Consider the following 20,821-nt stretch of genomic DNA (forward strand, 5'->3'; position numbering starts at 1 on the left):
TGTTTTATGAATAAATTTATTTCATTTAAACTGAACAAACTGTTTCAGTCAGGTTACTTTACAAATTCACTTAGTTTAAATTATTAGAAAGTATAAAAGATATTTTCTAAATTAACTCAATCAAACTGAACTTTTGTTTGAACAGGATAGAAGTTATAAAACATTGCATTGAGGAGTAGAAAATGTATTAGAGAACAGGAATTTTGGAAACAATTTAAACAAACTAAATTCCATTTTATCAACAGAAATATTTATATTTTAAACATATGATTCGTGAGAGTTATGTTACCCTCCACTCCATTAATAGCTATTTACAAACTACAAGAAACTACAAATGCCGATGGCTGGCAATTTATTTTCTATACCACATCTGTACTTGGTTCATTCTCTTGATTTTTTTCTGAAGCTGCAACACACCATAAAGAAGTGCTTCTGCAGTTGGTGGACAACCTAGAATTAAAAAAAAACTTTATTTGCAAAGAAAAATTCTTGGTAATAAAAACTAATTTATGAAAAAAATGTTAGGATTCAATTCATTCAGGTTAAAAATGTTAAATTTCATTTATTTTTATGTTACTCCAGTTAAACTTCTCCGTTCCAAAGTAAAATGCTCGTTGATGGAGTTTGGTTGTTGTTAGAGTTTACCTCCATTGACTTCAAAATAGTTCTCAAAGGTGCATGATATTTTTGCAAATGATCTTAATTTCAGTCTGTGTCATTTTTGTTGGCGCCATAAAAAGACGGAACGAAGAATAAAATTTAGCATCTATAAAAATGATCCCAATTACGTGTAAAAACAAATTTACCAATTATGATTAATAGAAATATTTTTAATAAATAAAAAATTATGTTTTTCGCTTAAGTTTGCATTTAGTTTTATGCCAAAAAAATTTATTAGCTTTAAAAGATAAGAAGAGTTTTGTTTGTTTGAGATGCTTGTTTTTTCTAAAATAACTTTTTCTTTTTATAACTTAACTTTCAACTCTTTTTAGTGCCCTCTGACTACAACATGAGGTTGAATCATCAAAAAGAGCTCTCTAAATAAGAGCCCTACACAAATATTTTGAATACATTTTATTCTACTTATTTGGTTTGTTAATATTTTTTGTGCGGATATTTTTTTTCATGTTTCCTTATTCGACTATTTTCGCATTGGGTGCAGATGTTTGCCCAGTTGCTAGGAGAAGTTTTAATGGTCTCTCCTAAAGGTTTTATAAGGTGCATAGCCAAATCTTAAAACAAAAAATAAGCACCTTTTAAGTACTTTTTAAGCATTTAAAAAATATCTTTAAGCACTATATACATAAACAAAATGCAAAATAATTTTCAAAGACTTTACTTGATTATTATAAAATAACTAGTTTTTGACAAAGAACTCTTTTCTTGATTATATTAGCCATTATAAAATGATCGAGAGATTATTCGGTTCGATATCAGGGGGTGGAAAATGAAGTCTGAATTTGAGAATATCTTGCAAAATGGAGCAGAGTTGCACATGATAGTGCAATAATCTCACCGAACCCAGCTCAGTAGACGCTCGCACGGACTCGCAAGTATTTCTTTAAACATGCAAAATGATTGACGCTTTCATATACTATGGACCGACGGTTGGATTGTGGTGGATTGTCGAAATGGGTTGTGGTTGAATGAATTGTGAAAACGTTGAATAGAACAATGTGAAAAGCACGTTTTTGCATAATATCTGGCAAAAATCGACAGAGTAAAGGAAACAAATTCCATTTCTGAAAAGGGAAAACTAAGCACTTTTTAAAAACACCCAATGAAAAAAGCGCCTTTAAGCACTTTTTAAAAATGCTACGCACCTATCAGAAAAATTCTGTGCCTCCCAAAAGTAGTCATAAATAGAGGTGGTCGCTACATGGAGGTGGTCTTCCCTGCAGGTTTCACTGTATAAACTTAGAAATTTAAATCTGAAATATATTAGGTTAGTGCTGCCAATAACTAGACAATGCATATACTGTTCACCGGACTCAACCCATCTGAGTACCGCGATAAAATATCCCCAGTGGTAGACAAATCATAGGCTAGAGTACCCTTGTCATTCAGTTAATTGCAGAAAGTTTTTGTGGTTTTCCTTTCCATGTAACACAAATTTGCTCTACCAATAAGTCCTCTATCACAGTGAATTATTTCTCCAATGACTGATCTAAGAGTTTACCAGACATTTGAGTTGTTGTTCTATATTGATCTATATCAAGTAATGTTGTTCAGTTACATTACTTGATATAGATGGGTAGTTAATAATTAGCAACAAAACAAAACATAAATCTGCAAAAAAACTTTTAAAATAAAATTCAGGAAATTTACATATACATTCAATAATATTTTTTTTATAAAAAAATTATAAAGGAAAATAATTACCAGGCACATAAATATCAACAGGTATAATGCGGTCACAGCCCCTAACAACTGCGTAGGAGTAATGGTAATACCCGCCTCCATTTGCACAACTCCCCATTGAAATAACCCATCTTGGCTCTGGCATCTGATCATAAATCTACAAATAAAAAACATACAATACAGACATGCTTTAAAGAAAAAGGTAATGATTATGTAATTGTAGTTTCACTGAAATATATACCAGATAATACAAAAGGAAAAAAAATTCAGTAGATTTAAAAAAAAAAACATTAGACATTTTAAGCCAATTCTAGCATAGTATATACAGTCAAACCCAGCTGTAGTGAACATGGTTTATAGAGAACTCCTGGATATAGTGAAGGAAATGTTCGCTCCCGTGCCTTGCTATACACAAATAATATTATTTTTTGTGGTTATAGAGAACCAAAAAAAGAGAGGAAAGAGATTATGAACCTTTTTTTGTCTTCAACTGATTTTTTTCTCTTCATTTTTTGGTAATTTTTAAATTTCTACAAAAAAATACATATCCCGATATTTAAAACCATCTATTGAGCGGAATGTAGCCATAAGCAATTTTTCTTGTTTGCTTTTTCTATCTCTGTTTTCCATCCCTAAATTTTTTGTACGCATGACGAAGAGTTACGAAAAATAAAAGTTAACACATTTTTTTGTTACTACATATTAATTTTGAAACATTTTTGTATTTTTTTTATCAGTCATTTACTTAACTAATGTGTAACAAAAGGGAACAGTTCGGAAAAATTAGTTAAAATTGTTTGCAGTATGGATATAACGAACTCCCCGGTATAGTGAACCCAAATTTCGGTCCCTTGATGGTTCACTATAGCGGGAGTTTGACAGTCGTATAAAAACAGAGGAAAGCTTTAAAAATCAATGAAAAGAAAAAGAAACACAAAAAATTATATTACACTACAAATCAAATGTGTGTAATGAGGTTCTTAGTTTTTGAATTAACATTAAATTGTAATTAAAAAAAACTGCAATATATGTTACAATACAAAACAAAAATTGCTTCTTAAATTAATAATTTTGAATTAATGACTGTGAAAAAAAGGAAAACATTCAAACAAGTTATTATGCATGAAAAAGTATTTTTTTTAAAATTTATTTTCCATTTGACTATCATTTCATCATTAGTAGTAAATATTACTTTAATTTTAAACAATAATTAAGACAATTAAAAAATAATTACTTTGATATTTTTTTAGAATTTTTAATGTTTTAAATTTTTTTAAGTATACTAAAAACCAGGAGAATTTTTTTATTAAACTAAAAAAACTGTAAAAATTCAGTAGCAATGAATTAAATTAATACAGTTTTATGAGTAAACAAAAGATAATAGGAGTTTTGGTTCAAAAATAAAGGACTACTTTTTGAAAGCAGTAAGTTGCAACCTGCTAGAATTTAACAAATATTAATGTCTATAAGAACATATAGATCTAATAAAATAATGAATTTTTCATGAATGCACAACTTTCGATTTTTTGTAGTATTTCCATACAACAGTTACATTTTCATTCTATCACAATGTAAATAACTCATAATAACAATTATTAAAGAACAATCAAAAGAGCAATAATATTACAAAATAGAAAAATTTGGTTATTTTTTAAAAATAGTTTTCTTTTGTAAAGAAATAAAAAGTCAAAAAATGGAAACGACCATATCTTTTTCGATCGCAAAAGAATGTAATGTGAAGCCATTAAGATATTTTTGACAAAATTCAAAAAAAATAAATAATGATAATAAAAGAATGAGTGAAAAGTTTTTAAAGAAAGTTGTTATTACAAGTGAATATTATTGACAGTAAATAAAGAATAAGAACTCAGTGTTAAGTGGGAAACAATTTGGTTTAAATGAAAACTGTTCATAAAAATATGTTTCAAGTTTTTGAATATAGGGCAATTGTGAAGCCAGAAAACTCAAAGTAATTCAATAACTTTATAAACATAAAGTGGTCAACTAACAATATGGATTTCACAAATAATGAGTAAACAATGATTACTCAAATGATCTGATGTTTGTAAGGTATAATACTAGCAAAGTTTGTTATTTTTTTTAAAGGAAAAAATGGGACATTTTAAAGTTTTTTTTTTTGAAAATACATTAACAGCTTTTTTTGAAATTACTAAAACTTTTTAAAATAAATATTGAAACATTATTAAATGAAATAAATCATCACTGTATATTTCAATTAAAAAAAAATCATTGTAAATAAAAAAAAATCATTTGATATAGTACATTATACAATATTTAATTTATCAAACTTTGCTAAAAAAAATTTATAATCTAAATAACAAAGTTATTCTGAAAATTTTAATTGATACTGATCTTGTGCTTCTAAGGAATAATTAAGACATCATTTAGTGATATGCAGTCTTACAACTAAATACTTGTTTCTGGACACTTTTTAAACAATAAAAAATAACAAATTTCTTTTTTAAAGTTGACTACCCCTGTTGTTATGCGTAAGTTGATATATATATATATATATATATATATATATACAGGGCCGGATTAACCTATAGGCACACTAGGCACGTGCCTAGGGCCTACGAAAAACTTGGGAGAAAAAAATTTGTTGACAAAAATAATTTAGCTTTAAAAACAACAAGTGTATTTTGCACAAAATTATGAAGATACAAATAAAAATATAATATTTTTTGGTAATAAATTATTTTGCAGAATCTTATGATCTTACTTTTTTTCGATTTTTGGATTCAACGAAATCTTGTATTATGCTGTCGAATTCCAAACTACGCAAAATGTCGTATTCAATAGACATAAGTGCGAGCGATGCCAAATGATCTTGATTCATTGTTGAACGCAAATAATGTTTTATCAATTTTAATCTGGAGAAATGCAATGTGAACGTTAGGAAAAGTATTCACAAGTTTATCTTTAATTTGAGCCTTCAACATTTCTTGTGCAGATTTATGTTCATATAAATTTGAAAATAGTAAAAATTCATCTACAAAGTTTTTCTCTAAATCGGATGAGTTAATTTTCACCAAATTTTGCGCTTTTAGTTTAATCTCAGATTCTGACAAATTTTTGTGTAATTTCCTTGTAATTCGGGTTCGATAAAACATTGATTAATGACACTTTTTGGTCGATCCAGAAAACTGGGAAATTCAGACATCCGGGACAGCGATGGTCCCGAGCATCCCAGATAATTGGTTCTCTACTGTATAAATATTTCTTGTAATTAATCTCACTATCAATTTCACTGTTTTCTTTGCTGGTTTGTTGTTGTATTGTTGATGTGAAGTGTTTACATAGTTATCGATCGAACTAATCATAATGGTAATATCGATATCAACTGCGATATCGGCAGTATGTCGGTATTGCAGATAAAGTTCAATAAACAAATTCGTAAATTAAAATCCATATTAATAAAAATGTAAAAAAAAAATATGCAAGAAAATTTTAGCATATATTTTGAAAAGAGGGGAGGAGTGGGGGAAGGAGGGGAGGGCCTAAAAACGGCTATGCCTAGGGCCTACTAAAGGTATAATCCGGCTCTGTATATATATATATATATATACACACACACATATATATATATATATATATATATATATCAACGTCGTTGCCAAGTGGAAGGATAAAAACAGGTCTTAGGCAGGGAAGGAGGGTACAAAATTTATTTATTAATTATTAGACAGAGCATGTTTATCAAATTGTACACGAAATTGTTGCGCTCCTCGATATAAGTTGGGGGAAATTTTTGAAAAGAAAATCCGTAAAATGTCTCGTTTCAGGGAATAAGGGAAATCTTAGTAATTGTAATTGGTTTATAAAAAAGGTCGCACGATTCCCACAAAGAGCAAAGGGAAAAATGTCTTAATTTTATTTAATGCATACTTGAGCCAAAAATAGATTAAATGAGAGGATGTGAATTTAAAAGTGTGAGAAAGCGCTTGGATTTGAATTTTAAATTAAGAAAAGGATTTACAGAAAAGGAATAATATAAAAAGATTAATTAAAGCTTTTTATGTTACATATATGTACGCACACACACATACAGGGTGGTTATAATTACAGTTCTACTTTGAAATGGTCATAAGAGGAAAACTAAGGGACCAAATGTTATTCAACTTGGTAATAGTTCAAAGAAGGTCGTGAAATTTATTTTCCGCAAAAAAAAAAAAAAAAAAATTCAAAAACTCCCCACCTGACAAAAAATGGCTCTGAATGCAATATTGCTAAATGAAATAAGATATGAAGTACCTATACCTTTAATATTACTATTTTCTTAAATATAAATAAATATATATATATATATAGACAGGGATTGGACAAAATGGAAGCACCAATAAATTACAAACGGAAATTAGTGTTTTTCATCACCGTATGCCAAAAAATGTAGGAATAAATATGTAATTTGTAAAATTTTTTTGGTTATTACATGCAATAATTGCACACAATTTTGGAACCTAGGAATAGAGTGTTCAAAAACACTAAACAAATTTCTCTCTCTCTCTCTTTATACATATATAGAGAGAAACTTATGAGGAATATACTCTGAATATTAATGACACTGAATTTTAATAGTGATCATTATCAGGCAACTTTTGTTTAGATTTTAATTATAAATGTTTGCATTAAAAATGCACTATTCTGTTCTTTGCATAATATTATCATCATCATTATTATTTTTTGATTATTTGAAACTTATTTTTTAATGTGATTTTCTTCAGAATGTCTGCACTGTTAATGATGCTTCACATCAAATGAAAAAGTATCTTTATTCATGAAAGAGAAAGTTAGGCTCTGCTTACTTTCAATTTCTTTATTATATTTTATCATACCAAAGTTCTAGTTTATTAAAAGCTATTTCACTAATAAGAAAACATTATTATAAGAAATTGACCTTAATTATTATTATTACTTTTTTTTCCTTTCTGATTTGATCTTTGCTTACTTTAAAAAACTATTTCCAACAGTTGCCAAAGTCGCAACAGTTTTTATTATATGACTTTTGATAGTTTAAACAGACGTCATTGAGTGGCTCTAGAACCAAATGTTTTTTTTTCTTCTGAAGCCCATTTTTAAAAAACTGTTTGCTCAGTGTTGTGGGAAGAGTAGTTATCGATAATGTCAACCTTCCTCTATGAAAAGGTACCCCACCATAGAATCGAGTTAACATGTCTTATATACTAGTGAATTGGAATTCTTGTAGTGGTAGATACACTACAGTATTCCCCTACCAGAATTTTATCTGTGATAGAATTCAATGAATGAGATACCGCTATTTGATTAATTTCTGTTTTGTGAGAAGTCGGGAGATCTGTATTAAGATCACCCTATTTTTGCTGATCGTGAGAGCTGAGATTTTTCCTGTGTTGCCTTTAGCAGTTGAGTATACGTTGCGTGTGATCGAGACTGAGTAACAACAGCGCGAAGAGGTGGATAATGTCACAGTCACAAGTAGTAAGTCAACTGTTCAATGTGGACCATCCAATGAAGTAGGCGTGTTCAAATCGTACAGGACGTTTCTGCCAAAGTAGATGTGTTCACATCACGTCCGGGTCACCAATGTGGGAAGTGTAGTTATCGACAATGTCAACCTTCATCTATGAAAAGGTATCCCAACATAGAATTGAGTTAACATGTTTTATATGCTAGTGAATTGGAATTGTATTTTTGTAGTGGTAGATACACTGTACAAAATGAAATTACCTTCCTTAATGCTGGAGCCATTTTGTTGGTGAGTGTTCCAGCAACAATTATAACATCTGATTGCCTCGGACTAGCTCTAAAAACAACCCCAAATCTGTCCATATCGTATCGAGGGGCAGCCATGTGCATCATTTCCACAGCACAGCACGCTAGTCCAAAAGTCATGGGCCACAAAGAATTCTGCAAAAAATTTAAATAACTTAAGAAAACTGTAAAAAACAAAAGTTAAATTACAAACAAAAAACTCGAATCAGATCTTTTAATCCCTATTACATGATTGCTCTTTTCACAGATTTTAAGTAACGAAAATACAGTAAAAGTTTAACTATCTAGTATGCATAGGAATCGGCAAATTTTATATACTAGACACTAAATTTCTAGATTTTTAATAGTACCTTATTTTCAGTCAAAAAAAGAAAAAAAAAAAAAAACGCTCTAACTTGATGGGGGAAAAAAGCTATCACAGTTAATGTTTATGAATATAAGTCATCAACATGCTTAATAAAAGTAAGAACTTATGATTCCAACTGAAACAGTTGTTTGCCCAGGAAATGTCCTTGTTGTCAAGATAAAATGACGATTTATAAAGAGTATGATGATGAGGAAGTCATCACTCAAGTTTGTTTCAAGTCAAAAAGTGGGCCAATTATCAAGTAGTTTTGAGTACAAATGAAGTAAAACATGTTCTTAGGTTAATGGCCACCAGTGCAATATAGAAACAGAAAAATGTTTTATCTGATATCACAACATATAACACAGCTTATTCGAAACTTTTCTTGGAACTATAGTGAATCCGGACGTGGAAAAGGAACCCCCGGTGGAATTGGAGTTGTTATGAAAAGAACATCAGATCGGAAGGTGGCAGAAGGAAAAGATGCGCATAATTATGAGACACTTGTTTCTGTATTAACCCCTTCCTTCTCGCTCCCCTGATATTTCCAGGTCGGAGTGTTCAGTAGTTAAGCTCTAATAAGAATAATTCATTTCTTTTGCCCGGAAAACATTTTATTTCTCATTTTATACACCAGATGGCAGTACCAGGATATTTTTAAGGTAATTGTAGATAGTTAGTTTATTTTAAACTAGATGTCAGCACTAACTAAATGCGCAATACAAATACAAAAGCCAAAAACATAGGCACTTTTATAACCGTTTTCTTGAAAATTAACCGATCATTAAGGGGTTAAAAGAAAATTGCTTAGTACAAATGAAGATATAAAAAAATGTAATAAATTAATAGAGGCAAAAATTAAATTATTCACTGGCACTATGAAAGATCTTCAAGTTCCATACAGTTCAAAGTATAATATATTGAATTTTCACTTTCTCTCTAATGTTTTGCATGTGATGCATCAATTTTGTGTGAACATTATAATTTGGGAATTGCAAATGAGTTTGAGTCTATAATCTCTGTTCCATTATGTGCTAGCAAAAAACAAAATACAGAGAAGTTCAAAATGGGAAATTAAGTTCTAGTTGAGTATGAACAAATTTTATACCCCAGAGAAGTAAAGATCTTACATTCAAAAAATGTACTAACAATTGATGCAATGGTTTCAATAAGTGTAAGGAAATGGAAATGGCCATTTCCAAATGATATACATATCTACACAAAAACAGACATCAAAAGAAGAACCCTATCACCCATTCCAAGGCCAACAATCATGGCAGCTAACTCTATTTCACAAACATGTAAAAAACTGGTAAAATTGTAAAACTAAATTATAATACAATCAGACTTCTATTTAACAAAATTCCATTTTGCAAATTTTTTTGAGGAACCAAGAATATTTTGGAAATTTCTTCGTAAAATAACTTCCAAATAGAGAAGAGAATTTTCTATTTAACAAACTTCTCTTTGAGATCCACTTTCCTTATTTCCCAAAATATTTCAGAACATTTTTAACACATTTTATGGGGGAAAGACCTTGAATTGATTTTTGAAGCCATTTAACTTTTGGAGAAAGCAGTGAAATACCTTTCTCTTTTTGTTTGCATTTCAAATGAAAAACTCAGACAAAATTAACCGATTTCATCAGTAGCAATTAAACTTATCAACACGTGTGGTAATGCATGTTTAAAATTACTTCTATAATAAATGCAGCTATAATTTTAAACATAAATTTAGCTTTTTTTAGTTGAAAATGTATGTAGCATGTTAGTGTAACACTGGATAATCTTTTGCTCTATTCTTGCTTACCAAACAGATTTCTTTTATGGTTAAGATTTATAAAATAAATAGTAAATACTAGTTTACAAGATAAAGGTACATCAATTGCTATTTTAATTATATCTAGTGTTTATGAATTTAAAACCTGTTTTGTGTCGTTTAAGTAATTCGAAAGGTGGTTTTCTATTTAACGAATTTTCCACATAACAAACTTATTATCGAGATTTAACGACTTCGTTAAATAGAGGTCCGACTGTATATAGATAAAATATGCTTAGTATGTTATCACTTTCAAACTTGAGACAGCTGTAATTTTTGAAGTTAAAAAAACAAAACAAACCTGTATTCAAATAAAATATCATTCCCTCACCATTAATGTCATTCTCTGATTTTTTAAATAGTGAACTTAATTAATTTATTTAAGTATTAAGCATAATTTAAAGGATATATATTGTTTCCTATAATGCCATTACATATATCTATTAATATAAAACGTTTCAGAACTTTTGCATTTGCTTTTTTTGGGGGGGATTTTAAGAACTGAAAATGACAGTTTTCATGAGAATGACCTATATATACTAAAAAAAGTTAATAAAGTGAATTCAAGTAAAAAAATTATAATGTAAAAAACATATAATGTTCACTAATAGGATGATGGTTGATATACCAGGGAATAATTGGTTATAGGGGGACTATTTTACTGTGATCTAAGTTTAATTTAAGTGTTTCTGGACCAATGGACCATTGTTAACGAATCTTTGTTTCTTTATCTCAAATGTATCCAAAATACACAGTTTCAATAATTAAAGTTTTAAAAGTCTTATTTACCTTTCGAGCCCAGTTCAATAGATCATCTACTCTAGCAAGAGCATATTCCAACTTATTTGTGGTATTTTGAAATGGAGAATAAGGACCTCTCTTCACTGGTACAGAGTCAGCTTGCTGTACTGACGTACTTTGAGCATTTACACAACTCACACTTAGAGCTCTGGAAAATATCTGTTTCCCAAAACTGCCCTTCATAACTAAAATAATACAAAAATAGTTAAATTTTACAAAAATAAATAGAAATTTTTGCAGAAAGTCAGGGCAGACTGGCTGGTTTGGGAGATTTTTCACAAATTTTCAAAAACAGGACTTAATTTTCAGAAGTTCACAAAATTATGAGTAGATTTTTTTTTTTATAAAAATAGGACCTCTCACTAAAAGTCAGAACAAACCCTTGCCTATAATGCAGAAGTATAATATTTTTTACTACACCCATAAAATAGAGAAATACACTTGACTAAAAGTGCTTTTCTAATCAAAAACTAAATTAGGAAAGAAAGAAAAAATTGTACAAGGAAGGTTTAGAGTGGGCTAAAATACTTTTCCTCTGTAAAATTAAAAAAATAAGATTGAGAATTTTGTTTATTGATTTTAAAAAAAATTTCAAATTGTAATGAATAATTTCAATTTTTTACAAAGAAATTTAAATATTTCCTTAACTTTTTTCATTATATTGAATTTTTTTTTTTTTTGTTTACTTGTCCAGATCACCACACATCTTGAAAAAGCCTTTCTTTTTTGATAACTTTTAAATGTTACCATGAATTCCAATTCTTAAAGATTTTTTATGAAGTTTTTTAGGTTTTCCAAATCTAGATCTATCAGGGTGCGTAGCCAAATCTCTCAACAAGAAATGAGCACCTTTTAAGTACTTTTTAAGCATTCTTATCAAAGTTTGGCCATTTTTACAAAGAAATTTCAATATTTCCTTAACTTTTTTCATTACATTGAATTTTTTTTTTGTTTACTTGTCCAGATCACCACACATCTTGAAAAAGCCTTTCTTTTTTGGTAACTTTTAAATGTTACCATGAATTCCAATTCTTAAAGATTTTTTATGAAGGTTTTTAGGTTTTCCAAATCTACATCTATCAGGGTGCGCAGCCAAAGCTTTCAACAAAAAATGAGCACCTTTTAAGCACTCTTATCAAAGTCTGGCCATAAATAAGTTTAAGAAAATTAATATCATGACAGAAACAAAGCATAAGGTTTACCATGTTTTGAGTGTTATCCTTTATTTGTGTAAAATATCACCATTTGTTATTTCATTACATCATAAAGTGTTTGCGGAGTTGTCCCAATTCGTTTGTTTCTTTTAAAGTTAAATTGAAAGAATGTGCAATATGATGTAAACACTACAATTAATATGATATTGGATGGCAGGCTTTTTCAAGTTTAGGCATAAAATTGTAGTTATAGCCATCCTCTAAACCCCCTTCTTTAACCTCCAGGTGAAAATAATAAGGGTAGTTATGAATGGTAAATATCATATATCGCAGTGAAATTTTGTTGGAAAAAGAACATGAAAACTGAAAAAAAAAAAAAAACAGAAAAAAAACATCACAGAAAGGGACACACTCGAATAGTAAAACACGTAACGGGGCGATTTTCGTATCTGTGGCAGAATAATTGACAAGTCTTGGCAACTTTCAGGCAGAAGCCTGCAAGAAACTAAAAAAAAACATAATAGAAAGGGATCAACTCGAAAGGTATAACTCATAATCACCCCAGGGCAAACATCTACACGTTTTTTTATAAAAAAATTTGCAAGTTTAAAACCTTGATACCTTGGCGAATGTAGTTGGCAAGATAGATCACGATGCAGAAATATCCCCTTCTTTTTTAAACAATAGAAATGATTATACAACTATAATTAAAGAGCATAAAACTGGTTAGTTCAATTTTTGTTCCATAGAGTTTGCACATCATGGAGCAAAATATAATTTAATACTGAGCTCTGAACAGAAAAAATTTACACTGAAAAAACAGAACGAATAAAAGTAAGACATGGTATGTTTTAATGACAAAGTCTGCTATGCAGAGAAAACGAATCTGAATAATAATAAAAAATATATTATAATAATTATAAAACTAAAAGTAAGTAATGAAAACAAAAACTATCAGTGCGTCATAATTTTATGTTCTCTGACAGTCAAAGAATATTAGAAAGATTCGATTTATAAACCACATCTAATAAGAAATATATTAGTTTAAAGAAGAAAAAAATACTATATTTTTGATTAGAGAAAAACAAAATAAAAATATCGGGCTTACAAAACGCTTAACTCTTAATTTAAAAGAATAAGACATTTAGAAAAAAAATCATTTTAACTTTCCTAAAATATTAAACGTTTCAATTAATATTTAGCGGTACTTACTATTGGTTACCAAAGCCATTATTTTAATTTAGTTATATAAAACCACAAATCCACAATGTCAACAAGTTCAAGTTAACAAACAATCATCAATAACATCAATATCAATCAATTTTAAACCCAGTAAGCTGTAAGCAATTATTGTTAATATTTTCTATGAATTTTCACGATCGTTTGAGCTAAGCAGAAATAAAAAACAGGAAACGTAAGGAATTGCATTAAAGCAGACGAGCTATTCATGTAAATAAAGGAATTCGAAAAGAGAAATTAAAAACTGTTAGATTATGGAAGGAGATGAATATGAAGATAATGCTTCAAACTCTCCTCTTTCGGTCGATTCAGCCATACAACAAGATATACCTATTCCAAATGTTGCTTATATTCATAGTTCCGAATTCGAGATGCATTTAAATAAACATCCAAGATTGTATGGAGCGGTATGTTGTTAAAGATTTTATTTTCCTAGGTTATGAAATCTATTCTAGTTAATTTTTATTTCAACGCGTACTTTAGTACAAATTGATTTTCTACATTCTCATTCATCTTGCGTAACATTGATATTTCTTAATCAACTTTATACCGCTACTGCGATTTGCTACATTTAATGTTACTTTTAAGTTTTGCAATTTTCACAATAAGGTTCTGAGTCTAGTAAAATAATCATGAGAAACATCGCAGAAAGGGACCAATTCCAAGTGTATCAATCATGGCCCATCCCTGGGCAAACCTCTACATGTATTTTTTTTTTTATTTTTAATTTTACCGTTTATAATAAATTAGGCGTTTGTCGTTGGCGTAGCAGATCACGAGTCAGAAATATCCCCATAAATGTTATATATATACCATAAAATATAAAAATATATTGAAAATTTTCAATTAAAGAAATGTGAAAACAGACTAAATATGAATCAAACTAGCATGTTAATTTTTCCTAAACATTAGAATTTTGTTGTTATAATCTGTATATTTTACAAAGTGATTAGCACTTTTAAAAAGTTCTTAATTTTGATTTACGTTTTTCAAAAGCCCTTAAAGGTGCTTTTTTTATTCAGGGTTTTTAAAAGTGCTTAATTTTCTATCTTTTAAAAAGAGATTTTTTCTTTGCCTTATTGATTGTCCTTCTAAACCAGGGTTGGCAAGTTTTTGACACATGATGGTTTTTTGTGGTTTATACCATGGTTTTTACCGTCATGTCAAAAAACCCTCTGTCAAAAACCCATAGTTTTGATAAAACTGTATTTTAATTTGAGTTTAAATGCTTATGATTTAAAATTAATTCATTTTTGGGCAATAAAATTAGAAAAAAAGTTGTTAAAAGATATTTAAGAACAGATTTTTGCATTTTCCCAACATGATTATATCAAATCATACTATTTGAAGTAAAATATTAGGATACTAAACAAAATTTTCAACATTTCCAAGCATCATTTTGTTTGTCATATTACATTACTGAAGAATGTCAAGTCATTCTTGACTTAGAGTTTGTTAGTAGTTACAAGTTTTGAAAGTTTTGTTTAGCTTATTTCTAATATTTAAGAAATGCCAAATTTTAAATTCTTCTTTTTAGTTCTTGAATTTATTAATAGTTCCAAGCTTTTTTGTTTGTTTGTTTATTTCTAACAATTAAGAAATGCAAATTTTTGAATCCTTTGCAAATCAAGCTATAATGATAAAAGCAAGTATCACTATTTTCAATAAGTATATTACAATATTTCTGCATGAATGTATATCCTTCTCTAAGAATGCATGTATATAGTTGCAAAATCAATAGCAATTGTTTACAACATTCATTCATAAAGGCAATTAAGTGAAAATAATATATTGTCCGCTATATGCCATAAATTAAAGAAAACAGTAGGTTTATGACAGCTTTTACCTGTAAAAACACGGTTTTTATCACTGTCATGTCAAAAACCAGTTTTTGATGGCAAAAACCCAACCCTGTTCTAAACTACAAAAAAATGCATGATTTTCACAATTTTCTATGCAATATTTATCAGAAATTAGTTTATTTTATCATGATTATGTAAAGTTTCTGAAATTATTTTTGAATTTTATTGATTTTATGTTTATAAATTAAGAACTTTAAAGGGTAGAAGAAAATAATTTTTATAACAGCTCTGATGATTTTTTTTTTTTGGAAAGTGGTTAAAAATATTTTTTGAGTGTTTAAAAAGTACTTAAACTGTGCTTTTTGTTGTTGAAAAATTAGGCGACACATCCTGTTACATTAAAAAAACTACAATAAATGTGAAGAACATTTTTTGTTATGCTAATTTTGTTTCTTATTTTAATATGTTATGCTAGTTATGTAGTTTATACGTGTGTTTGGCTGGAGGATAAGAGGCACAATTGACTTGTATCTTGCACTGAGCCACAGGTTGTGGATCCATACCATACAGAAAAATATCAATACACAATTTTTCTTTTAAAAAATAAATTATAGATACTGTGCTTTGTATATATTACTAGGTGGACTGTTTCATTTTGATAATACATTTATTAATCAAAAATGAAAAAATAAACTATATGCATGAAAAAATTAATGTGACTGTTGCACTGCTGTCTAAACAAGAATAAATAGCTCATGAGAGAGCTTGCACAGTTGAACTGCCTTGTTTGAAGTTCTTCAAAGTAAAAACCCTTGTTTCTCTAGATTCAGTCTTTGATTCAGACAACGATAAAAAATGGAGTGGCAAGTGCAAAGGTGATGAAATGCATAGGCATACATTTTTAATATCTAACAGATACTAAAAAATTTAAACGAAAATTTTGCATTTATTTTTACATGTTTTGTAAAGGCATGTAACGTATGTTAACCATTTCGATTTTTTTGTAAATTTTTTCAGGTTACAGTGACTCATAACCTGATTAGAGCTTACGATTTGCTTAAAAATGTTACTGTGATCCCACCCACTGTGGCTACAAAAGAAGAATTAAAATCTTTTCACTCTGAAGAATACATTGAGTTTTTATGTAAAATTAATGATATGACTGAAGAGGAAGTTCTAGATGAAGAAGAGGAAGAACTAGAAAAATATGGCATAGGTAAATACTTATTTTATTGATAGCCTTTTTGTTTGATTCCTTTGGGGTTTCGTGTTATCTTGTTTGAGGAAAGGATGGGCCTCATAAAGGTATAACAAAGGCTGGAGGAAATCAGTGGCATGGTTAAAGTTTTAGCAGCCTCAGTTATTGAGGCATTTTATAATAGTCAATAGAAATAGAGTTTTTTTACAAAGTATAGATAAAGCATTCAGTCAGAGCCCCGATGCCTCAGGGGATAGAGTGTTCGCTTTTCAATGAGGTGAACGGGGTTCTATCCCGGTGATGTCTGGTCAATACGAATTCTGCATCCGGCTTGCACCAACCACAGTGCTGACATAAAATATTCTCAGTGGTAGACGTATCATGGATTAGAGTCCGCTTGCCGTCAGGCTAACTGTGAGAGGTTTTCGTGGTCTTCCTTTCCTTCCTTGGAGGACTTTTCATCAAAAGTCCTCCAATACTTGATCCAGGAATTCCCACGTCTTCTGGCTTGGACTTAAAATTACAAGACTTTGGAGTTGAACATTAGTAATCATAAACCCAAAAATTGGGTTGGCTGTTCAACCACGGTCATATACAAGGTCCGGCTATTAATTTCCAGGACTGAGGTAACTGTAGGAGAAAGAAAAGCCGGAATATGGCGCTAATGATTGCATATTGAACAGTGTTTTCTTGCGCATGTGCAGTGCAATCGGCGCCATTCTGAAGTGAGTGGTTCTCGTGGAAAGGCGCATTAAAACGGAGCTCTTAAATTCCTGTTGTCGAAGTGAAATGGAGCAAAGAATTAACATTAAATTTTACTTCAAATTGGGCAAAACAGCTGCAGAAACCTACGAATTGTTAAAACAAGTTTATGGCAAGTAAGCATTATCTCGCTCAAGAACTTTTGAATGGTTTAAACGCTTTTGAACGCGAAAGCGTGGAAGATGATCCGCACACAGTTCGCGCACAAGCCGGAAGCAATTGAAAAAGTTCGCGAACACACATTGCGTTTGACTGGGAGGCGATTCTCAGATCAGCATGGTGTCGTTGAGTCGCAGCATCCACCATACTCGCCAGACCTAGCACACACTTTTTCCTGTTTCTTAAGCAGAAAAATTCACTGAAGGAAACAAGATTTCAGGAGGTCGAAGCCTTCACGAAAACTGTAACGTCACTAATAAAGAGCATTCCAAAAGTGGACTTTAAAACTTCTTTCCGAAATTTGTACAGCCGAGCACAGACGTGTATTACGGCTGATGGGGATTACTTCGAATAATATTAAATGGCTATGTGTTTAACTTTTTTTTCTTCTGAGTTATTCCATGAGTCCTGGAAATTAATAGCCAGACCTTGTATATATATATAAAGCATTGAGCCATATGTATTAAGCATTGAGTGGCTAAGAGGATAGAACGTTCAATACTCCCAATGAGGAGACCCACATTCGAATCCCAGTGGTGGTTAATGCAAATTCTGCTCAAAGCAAAGAACTTACCGAGGGAGCCTCTCATTGAGAGGAAGTAGTGACTCTCTCGTTACAAGGAGGGGAAACGGAGTGGAATCGCTCTTCCCAACACGAATGCAGGTTAGTTCCATCAAAAAGTCATCCACAAAGATCGGCTCTAAAGTAAAATATTAAACATAGCATTTTTTCATTTTTATCAATTTTTTAAAATTCTTTTCACGTTTGACGATCAAAACTAACAAAATTTCAACAAAAAAAAAGGAAAGAAAATACTTAATATTACCTAACAATAATACTGCAACTAAAATTTCTTCTTACTTTAGACAAACTATACGTGACTGCCCAAAAAGGTCAAAACAACCGAGTGTATGATCCAGTGTATGTTGGGTCAGTTGTGTGTCAAAACAACTAGCTTGATTTAAATTAGTCACCTTTTGAATTTTTTTGCGCTAAATAGATAGTGATTATAAAAACAAAATAATTTTTATTCTCTTTGTTTATTTCGAAATTTTACATTTATTACAACGCATATCTTAATAATTTTTACAGGTTATGATTGTCCTTTCATTCCCAACATATTTGATGCTGCATCAATGATTGGAGGAGCCACAGTCACAGCCGCAAAAGCTCTTCTCGGTAGAAACTATCAAATTGCTGTTAACTGGGGCGGAGGATGGCATCACGCTAAAAAGTAAATTCATTCTTATAAAATTACGTAGCATTTGTTTGAAAATGTTACGTGTTGTACTGTTAAATAATAAATTCAAACATTAGCATGGTGCGTAGCGTTTTTAAAAAGTGCTTAAACATGCTTTTTTTTTATTCTCGTTTTTTACAAGCCCTTAAAGGTGTTTTTTTCATTGGGTGGTTTTAAAAAGTGCTTGATTTTCCCTTTCCGGAAATGAGATTTTTTCCTTTACCTTGTCGATTTTCGCCATGTATTATGCAAAAGCGTGCTTTTTAGATTGTTCTATTCAACCTTTTTACAATTCATTCAACCACAATCCTTTTCGGCATAGCATCGATCCATAGCGTATGAAACCACCATTCATTTTACATGTTTGATGAAATACTTGCAAGTCCGCATGTGCATCAACTCTACTGAGCTGGGTTCGGTGAGATTCTAGCACTCTCATGTGCAACTCTGCTGCATTTTTCAAGATATTCTCAATTTCAGGATTCATTTTCCCCTCTTTCATATCGAACCAAAAAATATCTTGATCATTTTATAATGGCTAATGTAATCAAGAAAAAAGTTCTATGTCAGAAACTATTTATTTAATCATGATCATGTGAAGTCTTTGAGAACTATTTTTCATTTTGTTAATATGTATTGTGCTTAAAAAGTACTTAAAAGGTGCTTATTTTTTGTTGAAAGATTTGGCTACGCACCCTGATTAAGTAAATAAAAATAATGGGAGTGATCAGTTTGAATTCTTAAATAACTTCAAAATTTTTATTTCAAAAGTAGGTTAAAAAAATTTTTTTTTTTGTTATCATGAAAATTCGCGAACTATATATATTTTTCTAAGGATCTGTAAAAATCAACAGAAATTAACTTGAAATCTTTAACTGTTCAAAATTATGAATTTAAAATTATAGTATAGTGAATCAATAAACTTTTGTAATCTAATCAGAAAATGAATCCAATTTACAAAAACAAAAGAGAAAAAGAAGTAAATTACAATTAAAACATTAGATCGAAATGGAAAAGCGCCTAAAGCAGCTGAAACCAAATTTGTTTTATTTTAATTTAGAAATTCTAGCAAACATTTAAACCAGGAAAAAATAATAAAAAGCAATAAAATAAAAGAAATGTGTGTTTGTTGAGACAAAGTTGAAGACAAACACACATTTATTTTATTTTATTGCTTTTTATAACTTTTGTATTAATATCATTTTTGTATTCATGTAATGTACAAGTGATATTTAATTTTTGTATTTTATTTCCTTTTATTGATTATTATTATAGCAAATTACCAATATATTTCATAAAATCTATTGGAATTATTTTCTTTTTATGTTGATAGTTCTGTAAGTTATTAATTTTAATTTTCATAGCTGGAATTAATACAATTCTGCTGACAGAAAATGTTATATAATCAGAGACAGAAAATATTTTGTTATTGTTATTAGTGTTGTATAGTTTTTGTAGTTTATTTTACGCTATTATTTATTAAAAATGCTTAAGGTTCCCTGGGTGTGAAACGGTCTATATTGTACTCAACTGTTTGCAAAAATGTAGTTTCATAAAATCTTTTCGACATTTTATCTTGACAGTTAACTAAGTTATTAATTTTAATTTACGTATCTACGATTTATGCTAAAAATTGATTGTTTCTAGGTGTTACTCATGAACAGAAAATATTTCAGTAAAGTCATTTTAGTTGTTAATATCATAGAGTTTTACTTTTTTATTACCATTCATTGATTATTGAATTCCTTATGTATAAAAATATTTATGTGTTGCACAATAGTTAGCAGAAAATTACTATTATGCTTCATAAAATATGTTGGGTTCCCCCCCCCTCTTATATTGAGTGCTATATAAGTTATTAAATTTAATATTTTTTACCCTGAGCTGTGTATATTATATCATTAATGTAAGTTTCTGGAAAGTGAAATGTTAAAAATGAATATTTTCATTTCTAATTTAATGGATTCATTGATTTTCAATTGTTAATTTTAGGGACCAAGCTGATGGATTTTGTTACGTAAATGATATAGTATTGGGGATATTGCAGCTATTGCAAAAATACAAGAGAGTTTTGTATATTGATCTAGATTTACATCATGGTGATGGTAAGTGTGTATATTTCACTAAAAATTCAATACTTAGATTATTACTTTCTAGGCGGGTTTTCA

General features: G+C 29.7%; 2 protein-coding genes across 2 annotated transcripts in view; one reads left to right on the forward strand and one right to left on the reverse strand.

The window, feature by feature from the left end:
- LOC107452366 (uncharacterized) lies at positions 1-13,622 on the reverse strand. Its single transcript, XM_016068828.4, has 5 exons — positions 13,465-13,622; positions 11,087-11,283; positions 8,089-8,268; positions 2,383-2,518; positions 1-450 (listed from the first exon to the last, which is right to left on the reverse strand). The coding sequence occupies exons 1-5, from the start codon at positions 13,481-13,483 to the stop codon at positions 353-355; spliced, it is 630 nt and encodes a 209-aa protein (XP_015924314.1). The 5' UTR covers positions 13,484-13,622; the 3' UTR covers positions 1-352.
- Positions 13,578-20,821, forward strand: part of LOC107452365 (histone deacetylase 8) — a 21,852-nt gene continuing 14,608 nt past the window's right edge. Inside the window, exons 1-4 of the mRNA XM_016068827.4 lie at positions 13,578-13,898; positions 16,311-16,509; positions 18,506-18,647; positions 20,646-20,758. Of these exons, the coding sequence (XP_015924313.1) occupies positions 13,746-13,898; positions 16,311-16,509; positions 18,506-18,647; positions 20,646-20,758 (607 nt within the window). The 5' untranslated portion in view covers positions 13,578-13,745. The remainder of the gene's footprint in view (positions 13,899-16,310; positions 16,510-18,505; positions 18,648-20,645; positions 20,759-20,821) is intronic.

Source organism: Parasteatoda tepidariorum, chromosome 9 (assembly GCF_982258835.1).
Source record: "Parasteatoda tepidariorum strain Cologne lab strain chromosome 9, Ptep-v5.0, whole genome shotgun sequence".
Lineage (NCBI taxonomy): Eukaryota > Metazoa > Arthropoda > Arachnida > Araneae > Theridiidae > Parasteatoda > Parasteatoda tepidariorum.

Bases quoted from the DNA above. Each gene is read 5' to 3' on its own strand.
- LOC107452366 (XM_016068828.4), bottom strand. The intron at 2,519-8,088 runs GTAATTTCATTT...TTTTATTTGTAG, and splicing joins TGGCTCCAGCATTAAGGAAG to ATTTATGATCAGATGCCAGA. The intron at 451-2,382 runs GTAATTATTTTC...TTTTAATTCTAG, and splicing joins TGTTGATATTTATGTGCCTG to GTTGTCCACCAACTGCAGAA.